Source organism: Leuresthes tenuis, unplaced genomic scaffold, assembly GCF_036924035.1.
Source record: "Leuresthes tenuis unplaced genomic scaffold, fLeuTen1.0.hap1 SCAF_21, whole genome shotgun sequence".
Lineage (NCBI taxonomy): Eukaryota > Metazoa > Chordata > Actinopteri > Atheriniformes > Atherinopsidae > Leuresthes > Leuresthes tenuis.
Window position 1 is genome coordinate 26,648,090 of NW_027325375.1, and position 19,024 is coordinate 26,667,113.

The following is a 19,024-nucleotide window of genomic DNA, read 5'->3' on the forward strand; positions in this document are numbered from 1 at the left end:
TTCATCGCTATGTACTCAACTTTCAATATAATGTGTTTTATGTATAATTTTAAAACTCTGACAGGAACCCCAGAGATGAGCCCATCCGATCGAAAAGAGCTGGAGACCAAGCTTAAGGAGCGTGAAGAGTTTCTTTTGCCCATCTACCATCAGGTAGCTGTGCAGTTTGCGGACCTCCATGACACCCCGGGTCGTATGCAAGAGAAGGGCGTCATCACGGTGAGAATCCGTCCCGTCGTGTGTGCATGCATTGCTTCAGTACATGAATAACCTGAAAAGCCCATAGGGCACTATCAGTCTATTTGCCGCTGCACCTGCTTAGTGAATAATGTTTGGTCTCAGCAGGCTGCAAGACTAGTCCTCATAATTATCTTCTGATGACCCTGGTCAATCACCTTAGCAACTACAGAGCAGCCTCAGGCAGCTCCCGTCTCATTCTTTGCCTTCACCGTCCCATCTTTCACACACACACACACACACACACACACGTACACTTTGCTCACCTGACCAGAAGGCTGTTTCACAGATGGATGGCAGTCAGTGTGTTGTTTTTTTTTTTCCATACAGTATGCATGAAGAAGATTACTATCTGTTCTGGACTCCATGTTTACCTCGAATATGTTAACAGAGAATTCTGTGATAATTGGTTCTGAAAGGACATCCGCAGCTCAGTGTGATCACTCAAGCCTACTTCTCTTAAACGCATTCATCTTCTCCACAAGTTTTAGGTTTCTTTAAAAAAAAAATTAAAACATCCATAAAGAAACAAAGACACAATTCACACATTCACATAAAAGGCTGAATTGGACCTTTAAAGTTACTGTCATTTCGTGTTATTTTGGTCTTTTTATGGATCCACACACATGGACTTGGATCACATCAACATCAGAAAATAGTAAACTGATTCTCAAATAAAGTCAAACACACACTATCGACATTTCCATCAGTTTGAACAGCGCAACATCATAGAAGTGAATTAGGATGGGTTAAAATAATATCCATTTTGTCTTAAATTCACATTTTGGCACTTATTATGTAGAAGTTGTAAGATATGAGCTGTTTATAGGACTTACTGTTTGCCTTTTCCCTCTCTCAGGACATCCTGGAATGGCAGACATCCCGTCTGTTCTTCTACTGGCGTCTGCGCCGTCTGTTGCTGGAGGACACGGTGAAGAGGAAGATCCAAGCGGCCAACTGCGAGCTAACGGACGGCCAGATCCAGGCAATGCTGCGTCGCTGGTTTGTTGAGGCGGAGGGAACTGTTAAGGTAAAACCAACGGCACCATCTTAGATTTTGTCCTAGATTCTCTAAATATTCAATAACTTTGAGTGAAAAGTGTGATGTTTGGAATTTTCTGAACTTAAGATTTTCCGTGGGAGCAGTAGTTAACATTTTAAAAACAACTTAACACAGCAGGAGGAAGTTATTATTCATCCTGTTGCTGTACATTTGTCGATTTATTCAGCTTTTGATTATTTCTAACATTCTGTGCACAAATGCTTTTTTTCTTGCATCTTCCTTGTATCAGTCGATGATGAGCTGATACAGCTGGTGACCGTAAACTTACTCTAAATACCCAACTGTTTTAAAACCAAGAGATTGAATGTTCGAATCAAACTTGCCAAGTTTGATCATTATCACTGTACTCCGCAGTGTATCTACACAAAGTTTTAGTGGCGAGTATTCTAGTGAGGCCTAAGGTGTGTTCTTCATTTGCCAATGTGCCAAGGCAAATTACTGAAATTCCTCAAAGAAGTGTAGCTGCACTGAAGTTGGCACCATAATAGCCCATGAACCTGAGAAAGATTCATTATCCTTTTTATTTTTTTCATTAAGCCACCCTCCCAAGTCCAGAATGACAAAGCATTCCTTTTAATCACTGTGATCAGATAAAGATGAGCTGATAAAAGTTAGATATACGCTTTTGAGTTCAGCAACTGCTAACCAGCCAGTCCTGGTCCAGCCTGTGTGGTGTTTCCCTGCTTGCAGGCTGGACAAGTTGTTTTGTTATTCACCTGCTTTTTTCATGAGTCCATCATCTCGGACTGCAGCTTGTGACAGATGCCCTTGTCCTCAGTGAGCTTAGCGTTGCAGCACGTGAACCGATCGTCCACTAGCTGTAGGCTGCAGGGTGTGAGGGTCACTGGAGAGGCATGTGAATCCCAACCAGGTCATCCACAACAATAACCTAATCAGCCTGCAGGTGGGGAAGCACGAGACTCCATGGGCCCTGTCGAGCTGGTTAGCACCAATTAAACGTTTAAAGTGTAATACCCACTGAAAATAAAAATCCCTCAGACTTTCATACATGTGGCTCCCTCACAGTCCAGTCCAGCTGCTGGGGTGACAGGAGCCAGCTCAGTGTCTGAAATTTCTTTATCATTATCCCAATCCGGACTGGCTGTCTTAAGCCACAATTAATCACAGCCCTGGCACTGGCAGATAGGAGGGCAACACACTGTTTCTTAATTAAAAGCAAACAGATTAAAATGATTAATAAGGGCATTAAATGTTCTTGTGGACCTCAAGCAGTACTGTTCAGAAAAAGGCAAAAGCCCATTAAACCCCTCCCCAAGTCTTTGCTAAGCCCTCAAGCCTGGCTTTGTTTGGGATCAGAAATGCCAGCACCCATGAATACTAATTTTCCTGTCAGGTCCACTCAACAAGACTGCAAGCCCCTCTTATTTCCTGCCCAGCTCTTTTGTTTTTGTTATTTATTGATTGGTTTATAGTAATGTTTTTTTATATTTTGTCTCCTGTAAATGTCTTGGTACTGCTATCTGTGTGTGACACCGATGTCATCAGTTCACACGTTGTTAAAAGAAATTAAATAAAATAAAAAAGGGGCGCTTCTAGGCTTTATTTGTCCTCAAGTCCTTTGACTCTTGCTTACTTTGATTCATCCACTGTTTCTCATTCAGGCATATCTGTGGGATAACAATGAAGAGGTGGTTGCATGGCTGGAGAGGCAGCTAGCTGAAGAAGAGGGCGCAAGATCCGTCGTCGATGAGAACATCAAGTACATCCGCAGAGATCACCTCCTCAAGCAGATTCGCAGGTGATGATTTTAAACCATACAGGTTTGAGGTGTTTGGTTCAAACTGCTGAAAAGAAATAAGCTAAATTTCAACCTTGTTTACTTCCAGCCTTGTTCAGGCCAATCCAGAGGTTGCTATGGATTCTATTGTGCACATGACGCAGCACATCTCACCCACACAGAGAGCTGAAGTGGTGCGTATCTTGTCCACTATGGAGACATCGGCCTCCTCCTAACGGGAGCCTGACCTCTCCAGACTCCATGGCTGACACACAGGTCCGGCCACAACCAACGGAGCCTTGCTCAGCCAGCTCTGCTCCTTTCTGGGACCTGAGTAGGAAACTGAGACTGGAGGAGCCAACGTGATGGCCCTTGGTGTATGCCAGGTTACCGATGAATCGTTGGCAATGATTCTCTTTAAATGACTGGTGTTAGTTAGAACATTTTGTAATTGTCTTACATGTTTGCTAAAGATCACACAAATCCATGTATTTCCTTATGAAGTGCAATTTTTTTTTCTTTTTTTTTTTTTTTTTTAAAGCGACAATGTAGAAATAATCTAATGGCTAATATTTAATATCTTTAGAGTTTACACTGTTGCTTAAAATGTTTCTGCTTTCATGATAATCAGTGGCCTCCATCTTTTTGAATTGGAGTTTGTACGATGATATATTAAAACTGCTGTTGTCCTGGTAAAATGCACCTTGGTTTTTGACATATGCTTGTTAAGATTTACAAGTGTTTTGATGACCAGCTCAACAATGACAACACATTGCTGTGGCAGTTAGCCAGAAAGGGGGGGTTTACTCTCCTAAGTAAGAAGCACTTAGTTACTGAACAAAGAAGGGGAACGCTGTAACAGATTTGGACAGGGCAGCCCAGCAGGGAGCAGGGACAAGGTCCCTTTTAGACCCCGACTGTTTCACATTTACCCTGCAGTGAGCAGTGGGCAGCTCGCCTCACAACAAAACCACAGCTGTCCCTTCTGTTCTCACCCACACATGCTGCTTTACAGGCACTTTAGTGCTTACTGTTCCTTCACATTGCACCAGGATCAAAACTGCACAGTTTCCCCTGTTGCAGCTGGTATACAAACATGTACACTCATACACGCACAACGTTACACAAACAGGGACTCTCACGGTGGACAAGAGCTCAAATAAGAATTGATATTGGTTCCATTGATAGAGAGGATGATAGCAGGCTTGTTTAGGAAGATCAGGTCATTTTGGACAGTTGCTGCGTTGCTCAAGGAGCGGCACAACATCTTTAGGTTTTTAACCAAAGAAACACATGAATCTACAACAGTTTGCCAGATCAGTAAATGTCTGTTTTGAAATAACAAAGACTTCTGTACACTTGACTTACATGGTACATGTCAGATGTGCTGCCTAATGGTTACTGTAATCCACAGAAACGTGAATATTTATAGTTTGTCTGTCATGTCATTGATTTATGACTTTGTGTTAATACTGATTCCTAAAAAAAACACTGTTTGACTCGCATGTAACTTGTCAACTTGAGTTTGTTATTAAGACATGCAAACTTTGGAAAAAGCAGCGCCATATTGTTGAATTCAGTCCTTTAGATCGTTGTGTCATTTGTTTGGTTTCATGGCCTTTTATGTTGCCCGCATTGACATGCTGACCAGTTGCTTTATAAGTAATCGGTCGTTTCCTACACAAGGATGGAGAAGTGATTAACTAAATGTATCTGCAGATTTAATAAAGCTTACCAACTAAGCTCAAAGTGTTTGTGCAAAAACATTCAAATCTCAGAGTTCCACTAAAAATGTATTTATTTTTTTTAAACAAAACTAAAGTTTTCCGAGAATTTGCACTAATTTAATTTGTCAATTTTTTTGTGTATATTGATGACTCGTGAAACAGATAATCACTTCACAGGAAGCCTCATTAATTCCAGCAGTCAGAACAAAGTCTTTCACTCTGGAGAGACATTTTCTGATTACTTGAAAATGATAGTCTTCCAATTCCTCAATCCACAGATTATTAAAGTGGCATTTTCTTTCTGGGTTTTAAACTTCAACAGTATTAAGGAGGATGAAGCAGATCAAACAAATATTGAGGGATCTATCTCATCCTTTTTCCTCCCCTCTTATTTTTTTCTGATTCTTTCATATCATCCCCGTGGCTCTGTCAACTCTATTTCCGTCCTACCAACAAATATGTAAGACAAATTGAGTTGCATGCACCCAATACCCACCACAATTATAGAAGCTCCAATAAGAAAATGAGTCATTTGGAAGTATAATTGGAAATGTGCCTTGCTTGGTTTCACTGGACTCCCAAAGGGTTTTGCTCATTTGTGGTGGCATGCTAGGCCTGCTAATTCTGCTTTTAATCACTGACAAACTGCAGAATCAGGTTCCTCCTCAGCCACAGGAGTTGAGGGAAGACGCTGTTAAAACTTTCAGGTACTGCTTAATGTTCTTTCCTTAGTTAACCATGTAGGCACGAATGCAGTTTTTTTTTTTTTAAGGAAAAGCTTTTTGTTCATGTCAGTAATCTTGATCAGCTTCAAAGCTTTAAAGTTACAATGAATAAGGCGATTTACCTGGGTTAAATTTGATGTTTTTCTAACAGCCAAGCTCCAGTGACTGCTAGTTTCAGACTGAGCTGTAACAAAAAAACATACGAGAGAATAGAGGAAAAATCTTAATGAAAAAGGGGGGAAAATAACTCTGTGGTGAGACCAAAATGGAGGCTTTAATATGGCATGGGCAAAGACACAATCACGGATCTGAAGCAAACATAATTCCACATTCAGGAGTCTCAATGACTTGACAGCACTTGAGAGACAAAGCCTGTGACCCAGTTGCAGGATTCCAATTAGCAGGGTGTATGCAACAGTTGAGATGAAAAGAGAACAGGGTCTTTACAGAGCCCCAGGGCTGTCTGATTACTGCCTGAAAACATGAGTCTTGCCCGTGACAAAGAGTGGAGCGACACAGAGGGAGTGCCAGGCCTCAGCTGCTCTTCCTCTCTCCAGTCTGAGGATTTTCAAGTGCTCATCTTCTCCTGCCTGCCAGCCTTTTTACATTTCAACCATACTTCAAGTGCATAGCAGCAGCCCAGTCCCACTAAGGTATTTGTCAGATGTGTCCGATGAGTTGAGTAACTGGTAGATTTTCCGGCCGGTCCGTGGTGAAAATAGATGGGTGTGGGTTAAAAGCCTGCATCTATTACTTCAAGTGATATGCAGAAGGCCTATTTTTTCCGGCGTCCAAATATAGAGAACTGAAACAATATACAGTCGCAGCAAGAAAGTATCCGTTTCTGTCGATGCAATATATACCTGGCATTTTTTATGTGTTAATGGATTTGTTGTAAATTTCTTGTTTCCACAGTGGTGTGTTGTTTTAACTTTTTATCAAATACTTTTTCCATTGTGTAGAGCTAATATTTCATTTTGCAGCTACAAATTAAGCAATTTGCATGATTGTCAAAGCATTTGGCTTGTGTTTAAGCAAACCCGTGTAGTTTGTTTAGAGCTTACTTAGATCATACATTTAGTATGTAATTACTTTTGCATTTAACTGTGAAAACTTGCTCTCTTCTTGTACTCAGTTATTTCATAGAACCTCTATTGATTCTATGAAATCAAAGCACATGATTCAATTGTAATAATGATATTGATTAAATAAATGCATCGACTATACTTAGTTGTTAAAATTGATGAGTGGGTACATCCATTTTGGCAGTGGATCAAACTCAGTTTTAAGACAAAAAGTACTTAGAAGAAATTCATTCACAGTGAAGCAAAAGCGTACATTTTATAAAAGCAGCATTAACTCTAGTATTCATCAGTGCTGCCATAAAAATGATGGCCAAGAAAGAACTAGACCACCAGTGAGATGTGAACAAAAAAAGAAAAAATATTGAAAATTTTTATGTTTTATGGTGTTGCTGCTTTTGAGTGAAACAACCTTATGCTTTGTTATAATGTGATTATTGGAAGCAGAGTTGAATAAGAAAAGAGAGGCATTCCCAACAATGGATCAAAATTCTAAATAAATGATGTATTGTGTCTTCCATGCAAGGACATTAGAGTGCAGAGTAGTCAAAGGATCTCTCTGGGGGCAGGAAAGCAGATGCAGGGGTCAAAGATTACAACACCCTGTGATCATCACCATATAATGCACACATTTTCATTCTGCCAGAGCTTGGTAAACATTGGCTGAACACCAGGATGGCAGTGACAAGAGTGAATTCACAAGCAGACAAACCTCCTGTGAGTGGAAAAGAAGAAAGGCATCAGAACAAGACATAGATGTGATAAACCGTGGAGACCATTGGCAACAAGATATTTCAATCTTTTTTACAAAAAAGTTTTATGGATACAAAGAGAAAGAGCAAAAGACAATCAGTACCTCATGAAAATCTGTAGTGAAAAAAGAAAAGACAATGACACAACTTGTTCCTCCTTCTACGGTTGTGCATGCCGCTGTCAATATTTGTCACAAATATTAGAACAAGATAAACATAGCTTATCTGATATGACCCATCATATGCATAAACCTTCTGTGTATTACAGATCAGGAGAAGCTACTACCTGGATCATGCAGCTCCCTCCCCTCCAACCCGTCGTCCCGGCATTAACATTCATGGAGTCAGTGAAGTGTGGCGAGCCACGTACATTGAACCTATCACGAGACTCAGATTGTGGTAAGGGGGACGGGGGAGTTGGGAGGATGGAGGCCTCTTGAACACGATTTGCAGGAGACGGGGGAGGGGTGAGGTGTGATGGTGAAGGTTGCCCAGTGCAGGATTGTGGAAAGGTCAGCTACGTACCAAGATGCCACACCTTTTGGTCATACATCACTATCATCACTGTGGGTCATTGACTGCTATAGAAATTATGGGAGCAGGCAGGTCCACATGGTATGCTGGAGAATGGGCAAGGCCAGGTTAGCAACCGTTACTGTGTCTTGAAGTAAATGTCAGTAAATATATGGTTCAGATCCAAACTGGAAGCATGACTCAAGGGAAGAAAAAGTCAGCTTGGCAGTCTGTCACCTTGGGCCAGACTGAAATATGTCAGCAACTCCTGAGTTGATTGCAACAGAATTTTGTACAGACATTCAACAGTCTCCAGAGGATGGAGTCCTCTGACTTTGGTGACCCCATACATTTTCCTTTAGCGCCACTGTGAGACTGGCATTTGTAAGTGTTCACAAAACACTGTAACAGTTGGAAAGATTGCCATGAAATTTTCTCTATGTAGTCATATGAAAAACCAAGAGCACACCTAGTCCATACCAGGTCTTATAATAAAGTAAATACAACCTCAGATAGATAACAAAACATGACATATTATACCATGTTTTTATCTGAAAAACAAAAACTAAGCCAAAATGCAGAAGAATTGCATACAAAAACTAAATACACCCTAACTGGCTAGCTGTATAGTTACTTTACAAACTTACTTTGTGCAGCCGTGTTCTTTTTAGAGAGAAGAGGCTTTTTTCCTGCAACCTTTCCAAACAAGCCTTACTTGTTCAGTCTTTTTATAAACTGTACTGTCATGAACTTTAACAAGTAAAATCCTAAACATCCTAAGTGAGAGATGTAGTACTTTTTTGTAATAACTCTGAGCATTGCATGGTCTAACCTTGAGATGAACTCGCTGGGATGTTCATGCCTGAGAGGATTGGCAACTGTCTCAGATGTTTGAGAATAAACTTTCTCCAGATTGTGTGGAAATGGCTTTATGATCATTCACAGATTAATGAGCAGCGACAATTCCATCTTTAAGATTATTGCTGATGTCTTTCCTCTGTAGCATAACTAATTTTTGCTTTTGTAGTGGAGCTCACACTTACTGATGATCAGTTAATCAATAATTTGATTAGCAGAGCCTGACTGCTACTTACCCTCTCAATACCTGTGAAAGGAGTAACCGCTTCAGTTTTTATTAAAAAAGAAAAAAAAAGACAATATTACGATGAAATGTGTTATTGTTCATCTGGTAAAGACCAGATGATTATTTTTTTTTTTATGTCCTGACAGTCAAATCTCAGAATTTATCCATCCATCCATCTTCTATACCGTCAATCCGTTAATCGGGTAGCGGGTGAGCTGGAGCCTATCCCAGCAGTATCTCAGAATTTATTTTAACTGAAAATCTGAAGATCTGAAAAAACACATATTTACAGGCATTAAATGAATTGAGTTGTTGATGCATATTCAAAGAATATTTTGTCTAAGGTTGATAAGATTATTTACTTTACGTTAAACTGTACCTGGACAGTAGTATTTCTTTAACAGTAGAATTAGAGAAAGAGTTTAAATATAAATAATATAAATGTAGATGTTTAGGCTACCAGTATAGACTTGGGCCCTGGTCTGTTATATGGATGGATGGTTTCATTTTATTCAGCATTGAGGCTAAGGGAAAAATTCAGATTCATTACAGACTTAAAGGGATTATTAAGGCTAATGGTCATTAAAGGACAAGTATTTTTGCAATGTATGTCTGTACACTTCTTGATAGTAATGTTAGGCACGAAGAAGAAGCTGACCATAAAGGTTAGCTTGAATGCAAACCTTCTTCTAGCAGTGGCCCATTTTGGAATGTTTGCCACATTAAAGTGGATGTGTTACCGGTGTATCACTGGAGCGTGGAACACCCAGTCCACATGGACCTGTTGGTTTACAGCTTGTCGTCGTGCATTTGTGAAATAGATGGATTTGTGACCACCGTCCTCTGGATCTGAAGGACAGAGCCACCCAAGTAGAAAAAACTATTTTGCATAAAAGCATATCTTATGGTAGTGTCACTTGTGTGTAACTGTGACAGTTACATGTGAGAACAGTCTTGGTTGTAGTACATTAATGTGTTGGCAGTGGATTACTCTGGCAGAAAAAATCTCAGAAGAATTTCAGGTGAATGTTCCTCTGATGAAGCTCTTATAGTATGTGTTTACATTGAGCAGAGCAACTGCATTTCCTTGACTAAATGCTTTTAAAGCTTGCTGCTTATGTGTCTGAAAATATGGCTTTCATTTACCAAACTGTGTTGAATACTGTTTTGTGGTGAGTACAAAACAGAGAATGTGTGGACACCCTCTGCAGTCACCACCATCCTGCTCCTCAATCCCATTACACACGTGTGTGCACACATACCTTTTGCAGAGCGAGCTCTTTCACACTTGAATATTACATGCTTGAATGCAAATGAGAGAAGCATTGAGCTTCTGCGTGTCATGTCTTTATCTCAGTGCTCCTACTACAACTACGACATACAAACTGACCTGATGGAATTCAATGAGAAAACCATGGAATGTCATTTAAAAAGCCATCAGTGTTGCTGCAAAATGCCCCAATGTTTCAAAAGATAATTTTACATGTAGGTTTTATGTTTTCAGCATACAGCAATAACAGAAATTGCTTATTTTGTGGCTTGGTAAAACTACTTGTAATCATGTTACCTTACTGGCAATACTGTGATCCATTTGTCAGTTGATAAAACGATCAGGGAAATCAGTCACATCAAGCCAAAAAATTCAGAGATGAATGTAAGTCCCAGTGAAAGAAACTTGCGCTTCATGAACATCTCAGTTTAATGGGAAAATGTGGTAAACTGAGTTAAAAATTGTTGCCCTTGCCTTGATTTTTATGAATGAATCAGCTTTTGTGGCCGAAATCTGTACTTGACCTCACAGATTAAACACTGCAGGACAAGAATGTCTGCGGAGAACCCATAATTCTGTCTTCTCCAACTTTAATCAGGAGTACACTAACGTGCTGCAGCCCCCTCCCTGTCTTTCATAATAATGGGCCGCTAAAAATTCAGGAGGCAGGCTCCACATCAATCACTCGCCAGATTTGAGTCCAATGCAATAAATATGTAAATGAGGAGAAGCCAGTGTCTCGTAGCTTTGAGATCAGCACAAGGAAAGGGGGGGGGGGGGGGACTGTATTAATTGCCCATGGCCAGAGGAATCCTATTACTGTGGGCATTGATTATAAAATTGTATGTGTGAATGATTTTCATACAGAATGCGGACGAACAAGCCTGGAGCATAAAGTGAGGAGAGAGTCGAATTAGCGAATTGGGCCACATTGTGCAAGGAACGAAAAGGAAACAGCAATAAGGATAAAAAATGCCAAATCTGGGTTTAAATAAGATTCAGATATAGAGAATGAACAGGATTTATCTTCCGTTGTTGTCATAAAGAGTCCAATGAGACACAGGCTATCACTAAAATTTCAGAATTCCATGAGATAGTTGAGATTTTTTTTCACACTATGTCAAAATAAAGTAGAAAAACTTCATAAAAACCATTCATGGTTGGATGTTTTATACACATACAAACCAGCAGAGCCAAATTACATTTAAACCTGGCAACAGACAGAACAGGGGAGATTTCTGGGTAACTGTTTTGATTCAATCTAAGGGCCATTTTTTGTTCTGTAAAGCACAATGGAGACTGGCTGGCAGCATCTTACCAAGTATCTATTACCCAGCTTCTCTACCAAACTATAATAGTAGTCCCTAGCCACAAGTGGTTGTCAGCTGTGTGGCTCTCAGTTAGTCTTTTTTTAATTACTCAATTTGAGAAAAATGTGCAGATTCGAGAACAAAATATGCACCAGACATGATGTTTCAACCCAGATTTCCCTGCACACTGCTCTCCAAGACATACAGCTTTTGCTTGTTTTGCTATTTATTGGCCCTAATTTTTCAGCGTGCACACATTTGAAAGCTGTTAAATTAGTTCACTCAGAATCACCCCTGAGAGGAGGAACAACCTTTATTTTTGTGGTTTATCCCACACTTGCTATAATCAGTACCTGCTAGATTTAAATTGATCTGCCGGCCTAATGTTTGACTTGCAAATCTCCCTGTTCATCAAGGCTTTTTGGTCAGATAAACAGGGATTACCCTAACGGCATAACATTAACTACAGAGAAAGGAAAATTTAAGGCTTCAGCTAATTCACTGAATTCAGAGATAAGTACTTGTATCAATATAGTAATTGACAATCAGATTGTATTGTTCATTGGTGGCAATATTTCAGTAATAATTGTTAATAGCATTAACAATTATTGCATATGTTTTTTCTAACATGATTCTAAGATTGTTACCTTTACTATCTAAATTCAATATCTGGCAATTTCTCTTTTCTAGTCCCCTTTTAACTTCTGTATGTTGGAACAAAACTTCCACGGTTTCTCTCATTCACTATGTACTTTTCTCATCTAGCATTTGCACAGTAGTCAAATAGTAAATAGTGGTCTAACACTAAATACACACCATATTGTAGCACAGTGTAGTCTTTTTATGATTCCCTTCCAGACACAAGTTCTTTGTGAGACAATCACTATGAAAAATTAAGTTTAATTCAAATACCTTCATCACAGTGGTTGGCTTAATTGTAATCAAGCTTGTGATGCTGCAGCGAGAGACAACATTTCTCCTCTTAGTTTTGGTGTTTCTATCAGATTTGAAGGTAATATTAACCTGACTGAATGTGACCACGTCGCAGCAGCTTGATTTTGCATTTTGTAACCAATTGATAAGATGACAAATCCACACTGTAAAATAAAAGCAGGAATTCAGTAACCTATAAGTAATAGGATCCAAAACCATGATTTCCCTCTTTGTACAAAAGCAGTGAAGCAGTTGGCTGCTCGGTGAGCCAAGAATCACTTTTGTTTCTGTGCTCTTTTGTTCTTCTCTCACCTTTCCATGATTCTTCTTCAGCTTCTTCTCCACTATTAACGTACTGTAAGTGCTTCAACTCATGTACTAAATGACATTTTTAGAAGGCACAATGCATGCAGATGGAAATACTTTGGACAGATAAAGAAGAGCTTCTCAATAAGTAACTGGAGAATATTTCAAACAGACTGTGAAATCCATCTGACTAACATTCACACATCCACAAAAACATCTAAGCAATGTGCACCATGCATTAATAATTTTTCATTTAAACAACTTGTCTCTCAAATATTCCTTTTGATGGTTGAGCATCACAATACATGGACACTGAGGAGGTAAATAAACAAATAATGGAAGATGTCATCAGTGCAAATTTGGGTCTTAATGTGTTTTATGGCAGAAAACACTTTCAGCAAAACTACAATGAGCAGCTATAGTTTTTGATGATAATGCAGCTAATAGAGGTCATTCTCAAAGGGAACCTGTAAGTCTCTCCGCTGAAAACTTCATTTAGAATTTTCTTACTGAGCTGCCTCAGTAACAACGATGGTCAACACTGACTGATACAACAAACACCTAAGTAAGAGATAATTTATAAAAGTCCACATACAATGGAAGCTATTAAGGTAAATGTAGCATTGTTATAAGCAAGTAAACTAAAGCACCATCAAGGTATAAAAACTATAACATATATTTATCTTCTTAATAATATGAGCTCCTAAATATGCAGCAGTTATTTCAACCTTTTTCAAGATACTGGCACTGGTTTCACGATGGTACCATAGGATTATTAATGCATACTGGTTCCCTCAAAGGATACCCCATAAGGAGTTTTTTTGTCAAATGTTTAGGTATTTCAAAAAAGACCTGTATACCTTCGTATTTTCAAAATTGTAACAATAATGAAAAAACAAGGGAGAACAATCTTATTTCCTTCTAAGAGTGAATAACGAATAACTCCAGCATGTTATCATACAGTGCAAGCCTGTAATGTCGGCCTCATGCACTTAATTGGACAAATATGGCATATCTCATGGGAATAAAATAGATTCTGGTAGTGTTTCATTTGAATAATTTTCATTTGGATTTATACAAACAAAACACTTGGCCGTGCCGCCAATTGTGCTGCAAACCCCTCAAAGAGAGGCGGTGAAGGCTGCAGGCATCATATAACTAAAAAAGTATACCAGATTTTAGCTGTGCTTTCATTTGGCAACAGTTTATTGGTATTTTCCGTTTATTTTTTCTTTGATGAGAACATAATACAAGCCAGCACAGTGAGTGACCACAGTAATAGACTACAAAAATTTGGTTCGTCTGCATGAATTTGTCCATCAGAATGACACAGTTTTACATAGCTGAAATCCAACCCCCTGAACACTGGAGCTTTAAGTAAACGACTGACCGGTCTGTACAGCATTGTCTATGATCATACATACAATTGGACTCCTGTTGAAGTCCAATCTTTTCTTATTTGAGATTTATAAAATACACACATTTGTAAAGATATTGTTTTGAAGGCAAAAGTGTTGGAAAGGGTGTGACAAGTAAAAATAAAAATAATCTTTCCACAGTCCTGAGAGACATACTGTACTGAGCATCACAGTCACAATCTGTTATCAAATGATACTATTCTGTATTACACATCAACATAAATGGGTGGAGGGCGTTTTTTGTCAGCATGTGAGAAACACAGAAAGATACAGCCATGCACTTTCTTAAAAGGATTCCAAAGACAGTCACGTAGACAGTGCTGTGGGAACGTTTCAGCACTGAAAGTAAAGTAAGAACGCTTTCTAGAATTATGTGATCGTTTTATCAACCAACTTAATAAAAAGTGCATTTAGAAAAATAAATTAATTCATTCAATCCACATCTGGTATGACCACAGTTTAAATAAAAAAAAGAACATTTCTCTACTCGTACATTGTTTTGGCAGTTTTATTTAAGTTGTTTAAAAGAACTTGTCACAGTTTTACTGTGGATTTACGCTGCCTGAACTGTCTCTTATTGACTTATTCGTCAATGTTGAGATCAGAGTCCTGTTTGGGCCAAACCAAAAATAGGTTTGTTGTTAATGAAGATTGTTCTTTGTGACATTTGCTGCATATTTAGCCTTCTTTAAATGCTGAATGAATTTGGGAACAATCAGATGCCTCTTTGATGGTATTGTGGACAAAAACATAAACATATTTAGTGACTGAAACTTCTGCTTCTTTTTGTAAACACTTAAAAGAAAAAACCTGCGCAGCCTATGAATATGTTTATTGCTTGTTAAGTGGGGCCCAGCACAGTGGACATACTGAGTTAAATTATGGATTTATGAACGCTTTCTATTGTTTTTTTAAAACAAATATCAGCATCATCACATAGTCTATTAACATTTTGATAAATAAATAAATAAATAAATAAGTAAATAAATAAATAAATAAATTACGTGTTGATTTGCCTTCAAAATCCAAGTGTGCTTTGTGGTTTGTGTGGGCTGGATTACCAGGCCGTGCCTTCACTCATCTCTGAGGAGGGCTGTGACAGCTGGTTGGTGTATCCGTTGTCATTGAGAGACACTGTGGTGAAGGGTGTGCTGGGTCCACACATTTCACTGGAGATGCTGTGAATTGAGCCTGGTCCATTGGGGTCTGGGCTGGGTGAGTCCACAGGGTGGTGAGGTACTGTGTCAGAGAAACAGTGCATCTCTCCGGGACAGTGGTGACCGGTGTGGTGGTGGTCTATGGCTCCTAATGGGGTGCCAGCAGGGACTGTTGAGGGCACAAAGCCCAGGTCTGCTGGCGTTTGAGCCTGGGATGATGGCGGGCCTTGGTAGTACTCATAAGTCCCTCCGGGGCCATAGTATTCACCAGCATAATCTGCATTCATATAAACGAAGGATTGATGCATGCATTGAATCAGAATATTACTATTGACAAGGATAAAGTTATCATTCTGAATACATTCACTCGGAAACGCAAACGTAACTGACCCAGTACACCTGCTCTTTAAATGAAGGCCGCTTGAATTAGACATCAGGAGATATCATAAGACCTCTTACCTCCATAATAAGAAAAGTGTCCCAGCTCTCCTGGCTCCAGTCTCTCCCCCAGTGTTCTCATCCTCCTCGGGCTCCGGAAAAACACGTGTCTCCGCGAGCTCAGGGCGCTCAGCTGCTTCATACGTCTTTCTTTAGATCTCCGATTTTGGAACCAAACCTTTAAGAGAAAAAAATAAGATTCACGAATGAATAAAATGCAACGCTGACAAGATGGACAATGTAGACTGAATCATAACACTGAAATAGACACAAACAGGCCTAACATAAAACTGGAAACGAATCCCCCCCCCTTCACATTACATTTTGAGGTCATAAATTAAGAAAGAAAAAAGAGAAAGCATGCATCAGTCCATCAGGACTCTTCATCGAGGGAGCTTTTTGAGAATGCCCAAGGACATCAGAGTGCCGCTTTTAAGGTTTTGTAGAGACGCGATGGGAGGAAAGATTAAGAGATAAATCCAGAATTTGGTCAGGGCATCTGATCCGAAAAGAGAAAAGGGGAGAAAATGAAAGTCTGTAGAGCGGACAAATTCTCCAAGGATACAATCTGCAGCAAAATGAAGCTTGTTGAGGGAGGCTAACATTTACGGACGTGTTTTCTTTCTTTTCTGCAACGTAACGCAGGCTATACGGAACTCACGGGCTGCTCATAACATACGTGAATGAATTTTGTCTTGATCATTTATTTATTCGTTCGTTTATTTAACTTTTTTCTTTTTACCCTCTTTGACCCTTTTACCTGGATTACTCTCATGTTGAGACCGGTCTCCCGTGACAGCTGCTCCCTGATGTGTCTGGTGGGCTTCGGCGTGGCCGCGAAAGCCGCTTTCAGCGTCTCCAGCTGTTTGGCTTTGATGGTGGTCCGAGGGCCGCGTCGCTTCCCGACGGCGCTCTGCTCGTCGTTCTCGTTGCTGCACGCGTCTTTGTCAGATAAGTGTCCGCTCTCTGAGTCCTTCCCGTCATCCTGCGGATCCTGGGAGTCCGGAGACAGACTTGGGTCGCTGCACGTTGTTACTGTTTGGAGAATAAGAGAAAGAGATTTGGCCCACTGTAGGTTATTATAGCTGATCATTTAACAAGGTATTTTTTTTTAAATGTCCTGCTAATACTACTAATAGTATAAAACAAATGAATTTTATTTCACATCAAATCACCTGAAAGGAGGATTGTGTCTTTCCCGTTGTTGTTTTGATAGTCCTCCTTACAAAGAAACTTGAATTCGTCCAGGATGTACAGCTCCTCTCCAGTCGACAGTTGTTTGTTACACATCATACAAGTGAAACAGTTCAGGTGAAATACTTTGCTCTTGGCTCTGCGGACAAGATCACTGGGTAAAATCCCCTCCGAGCAACCTCCACACTTGGTCCCAAATCTCCTGTGGTAGAAGGAGACAGTCAGGGGAAAGTTTCGGTATAGATGGAATAAGCCACACACCTGGGCTCTTTACACTCAGGTGCACTTTAGATGATTTTGTGGCACTGATTTAGATTTTACAAGAAGTAAAAAAAAAAAAAAAAAGAAGCAAAACAACAAAAAAAACAATTGAATCAACGCAAGTTATCGTTAATGAATTAACATTTTAAGAAACTCTGCAAAATGTCTGATACAGCCTTACATGAAATAAACTATAGTTTTATAACAAACACAAATAGGATCAAATGTAATACAAATTTATCATGCGTACAAAACCATCAATTTATCAGATTGCCCTAAATGTTTAGAGTTGTAATTATTTATCACAGTTATTCATTTTGCTGTGGAAAAACAGGCACGCAACCAAATTAAAAGAACAGAAGAAAAATGAAGGGCAGATTGTTCATGGTATGAACAAAAACAATCTAGTGGAACCATCATCAACAGAATCGGTATTTTTTAGTACAAAAGTGATTTCCTATCCACACACATGCACTGAAAACCTTGACTATGGGATTTTCTGCCAAATCCCAAGTGTCAACAAATTCATTTGGAAAAAACATATGTTTCTTATTCATTTTGTCAACGAGTATAAACTAAAAAAAAACTTTGCTCACCTAAAGAAGTCAGTCTTACAGTACAGTCTCCCATCTCGCGAGAAACACTTCTCTGTCAAGCTACATTTGCATTCGCAGCACTGGACACATTTGATGTGCCACGGTCTGTCCAAAACTTTGAGCAAGAACCTATCAAGAATAGGCTTTTCACAGCTGGTACACTGAAGCATCGTCTGGACTTTGTCCCAGTCCAGCTTTGAGGAGCGAAGTGTTTCTGTCCCTCCCCAACGTCCTAGTCACCTCAGTGTCGACTCGTTGGGGCGTTCTGATATGATCCAGGAGATCCACCGCATCCAGATTCTTCTGAATAATTCAGACTACATCACCATCCGCGCGGGATCTTCTGTTCCACAGAGCAACAATCCACATCCAGACGGCGGCTCCAAACGAAAGATTTTGTGTTGACAAAAAACACCAGACAGCATTTCTGCCACAAAATTACTGATAGGAGATCATTGCGGGCCCGTCAAGATGATGCGAGGTTTTCCATTTCATGTGGGAGTAGAGAGGGAAGGAAAGGATGCCCGTTAATTACTTCTAAATGAACTTAAACTAGCGACATATCCTCAGAGTGGTCTAAAGTAGAGAAAAATTACTACAAAATGCAATCGGTGCGCTCAGCCTTGTTATTAGTGATCCGTTTGTCCTGTGATGAGCTTTGAGTGTGAGAGGAAGGCTGTAATGAGCGCACCTTGTAAAGCTCAGCCTATTGCCTATTAAGAAACACGTGACGTCATCCCCACGAAAAACCTATGAGCGGTCTTTCCATTTCAGCACATGTGCTTCAATGTTATGGAAATACAGGTTATACACCAGCTTTACAGAATACAATGCAAATGAAAATGAATACAAATGAATGACGCTACACAAAGTTAAATAAAATGTTATATATTTATACAGTCTGAGCAGAACTCTGAATTTTTCAGCAGTTTTATGAAAAATCTGTTCGAGAAACAATATAAAACTGGCAATAAAAAAGGGTTTCAATCGTTCTTATACAATAATATTAAGTTGTTTCTCAGGAAAATCTTACTGAGAGCCGACGATGATGTCATGAACACACGATTTATTTTGGATAGGCCGGTGAGTAAGTAAGATTGAATTGGTGTCAGGTGACAAATTATCAGCAGGTTTATCCCTTCAGTAGAGGGAGAGGACACTTTTCACGTAGATTAATGTAGTGGCCCGGCATAATTCCTCATCTCATCGAAGGGACAAGG

General features: G+C 39.6%; 2 protein-coding genes across 8 annotated transcripts in view; one reads left to right on the top strand and one right to left on the bottom strand.

The window, feature by feature from the left end:
* acaca (acetyl-CoA carboxylase alpha) overlaps positions 1–4,804 on the top strand; it is a 30,772-nt gene extending 25,968 nt beyond the window's left edge. For all 7 annotated transcript variants that reach the window (XM_072374370.1, XM_072374368.1, XM_072374371.1 and 4 more), the window contains 4 exons: positions 65–219; positions 1,097–1,267; positions 2,923–3,059; positions 3,148–4,804. In XM_072374370.1, the coding sequence (XP_072230471.1) occupies positions 65–219; positions 1,097–1,267; positions 2,923–3,059; positions 3,148–3,274 (590 nt within the window). In that variant the 3' untranslated portion in view covers positions 3,275–4,804. The remainder of the gene's footprint in view (positions 1–64; positions 220–1,096; positions 1,268–2,922; positions 3,060–3,147) is intronic.
* Positions 4,805–13,944: 9,140 nt separating this feature from the next.
* Positions 13,945–18,190, bottom strand: LOC140279693 (LIM/homeobox protein Lhx1-like). The gene is made up of 5 exons (XM_072374852.1): positions 17,805–18,190; positions 16,929–17,149; positions 16,514–16,788; positions 15,775–15,931; positions 13,945–15,592 (listed from the first exon to the last, which is right to left on the bottom strand). The coding sequence occupies exons 1-5, from the start codon at positions 17,972–17,974 to the stop codon at positions 15,216–15,218; spliced, it is 1,200 nt and encodes a 399-aa protein (XP_072230953.1). The 5' UTR covers positions 17,975–18,190; the 3' UTR covers positions 13,945–15,215.
* Positions 18,191–19,024: the final 834 nt, after the last annotated feature.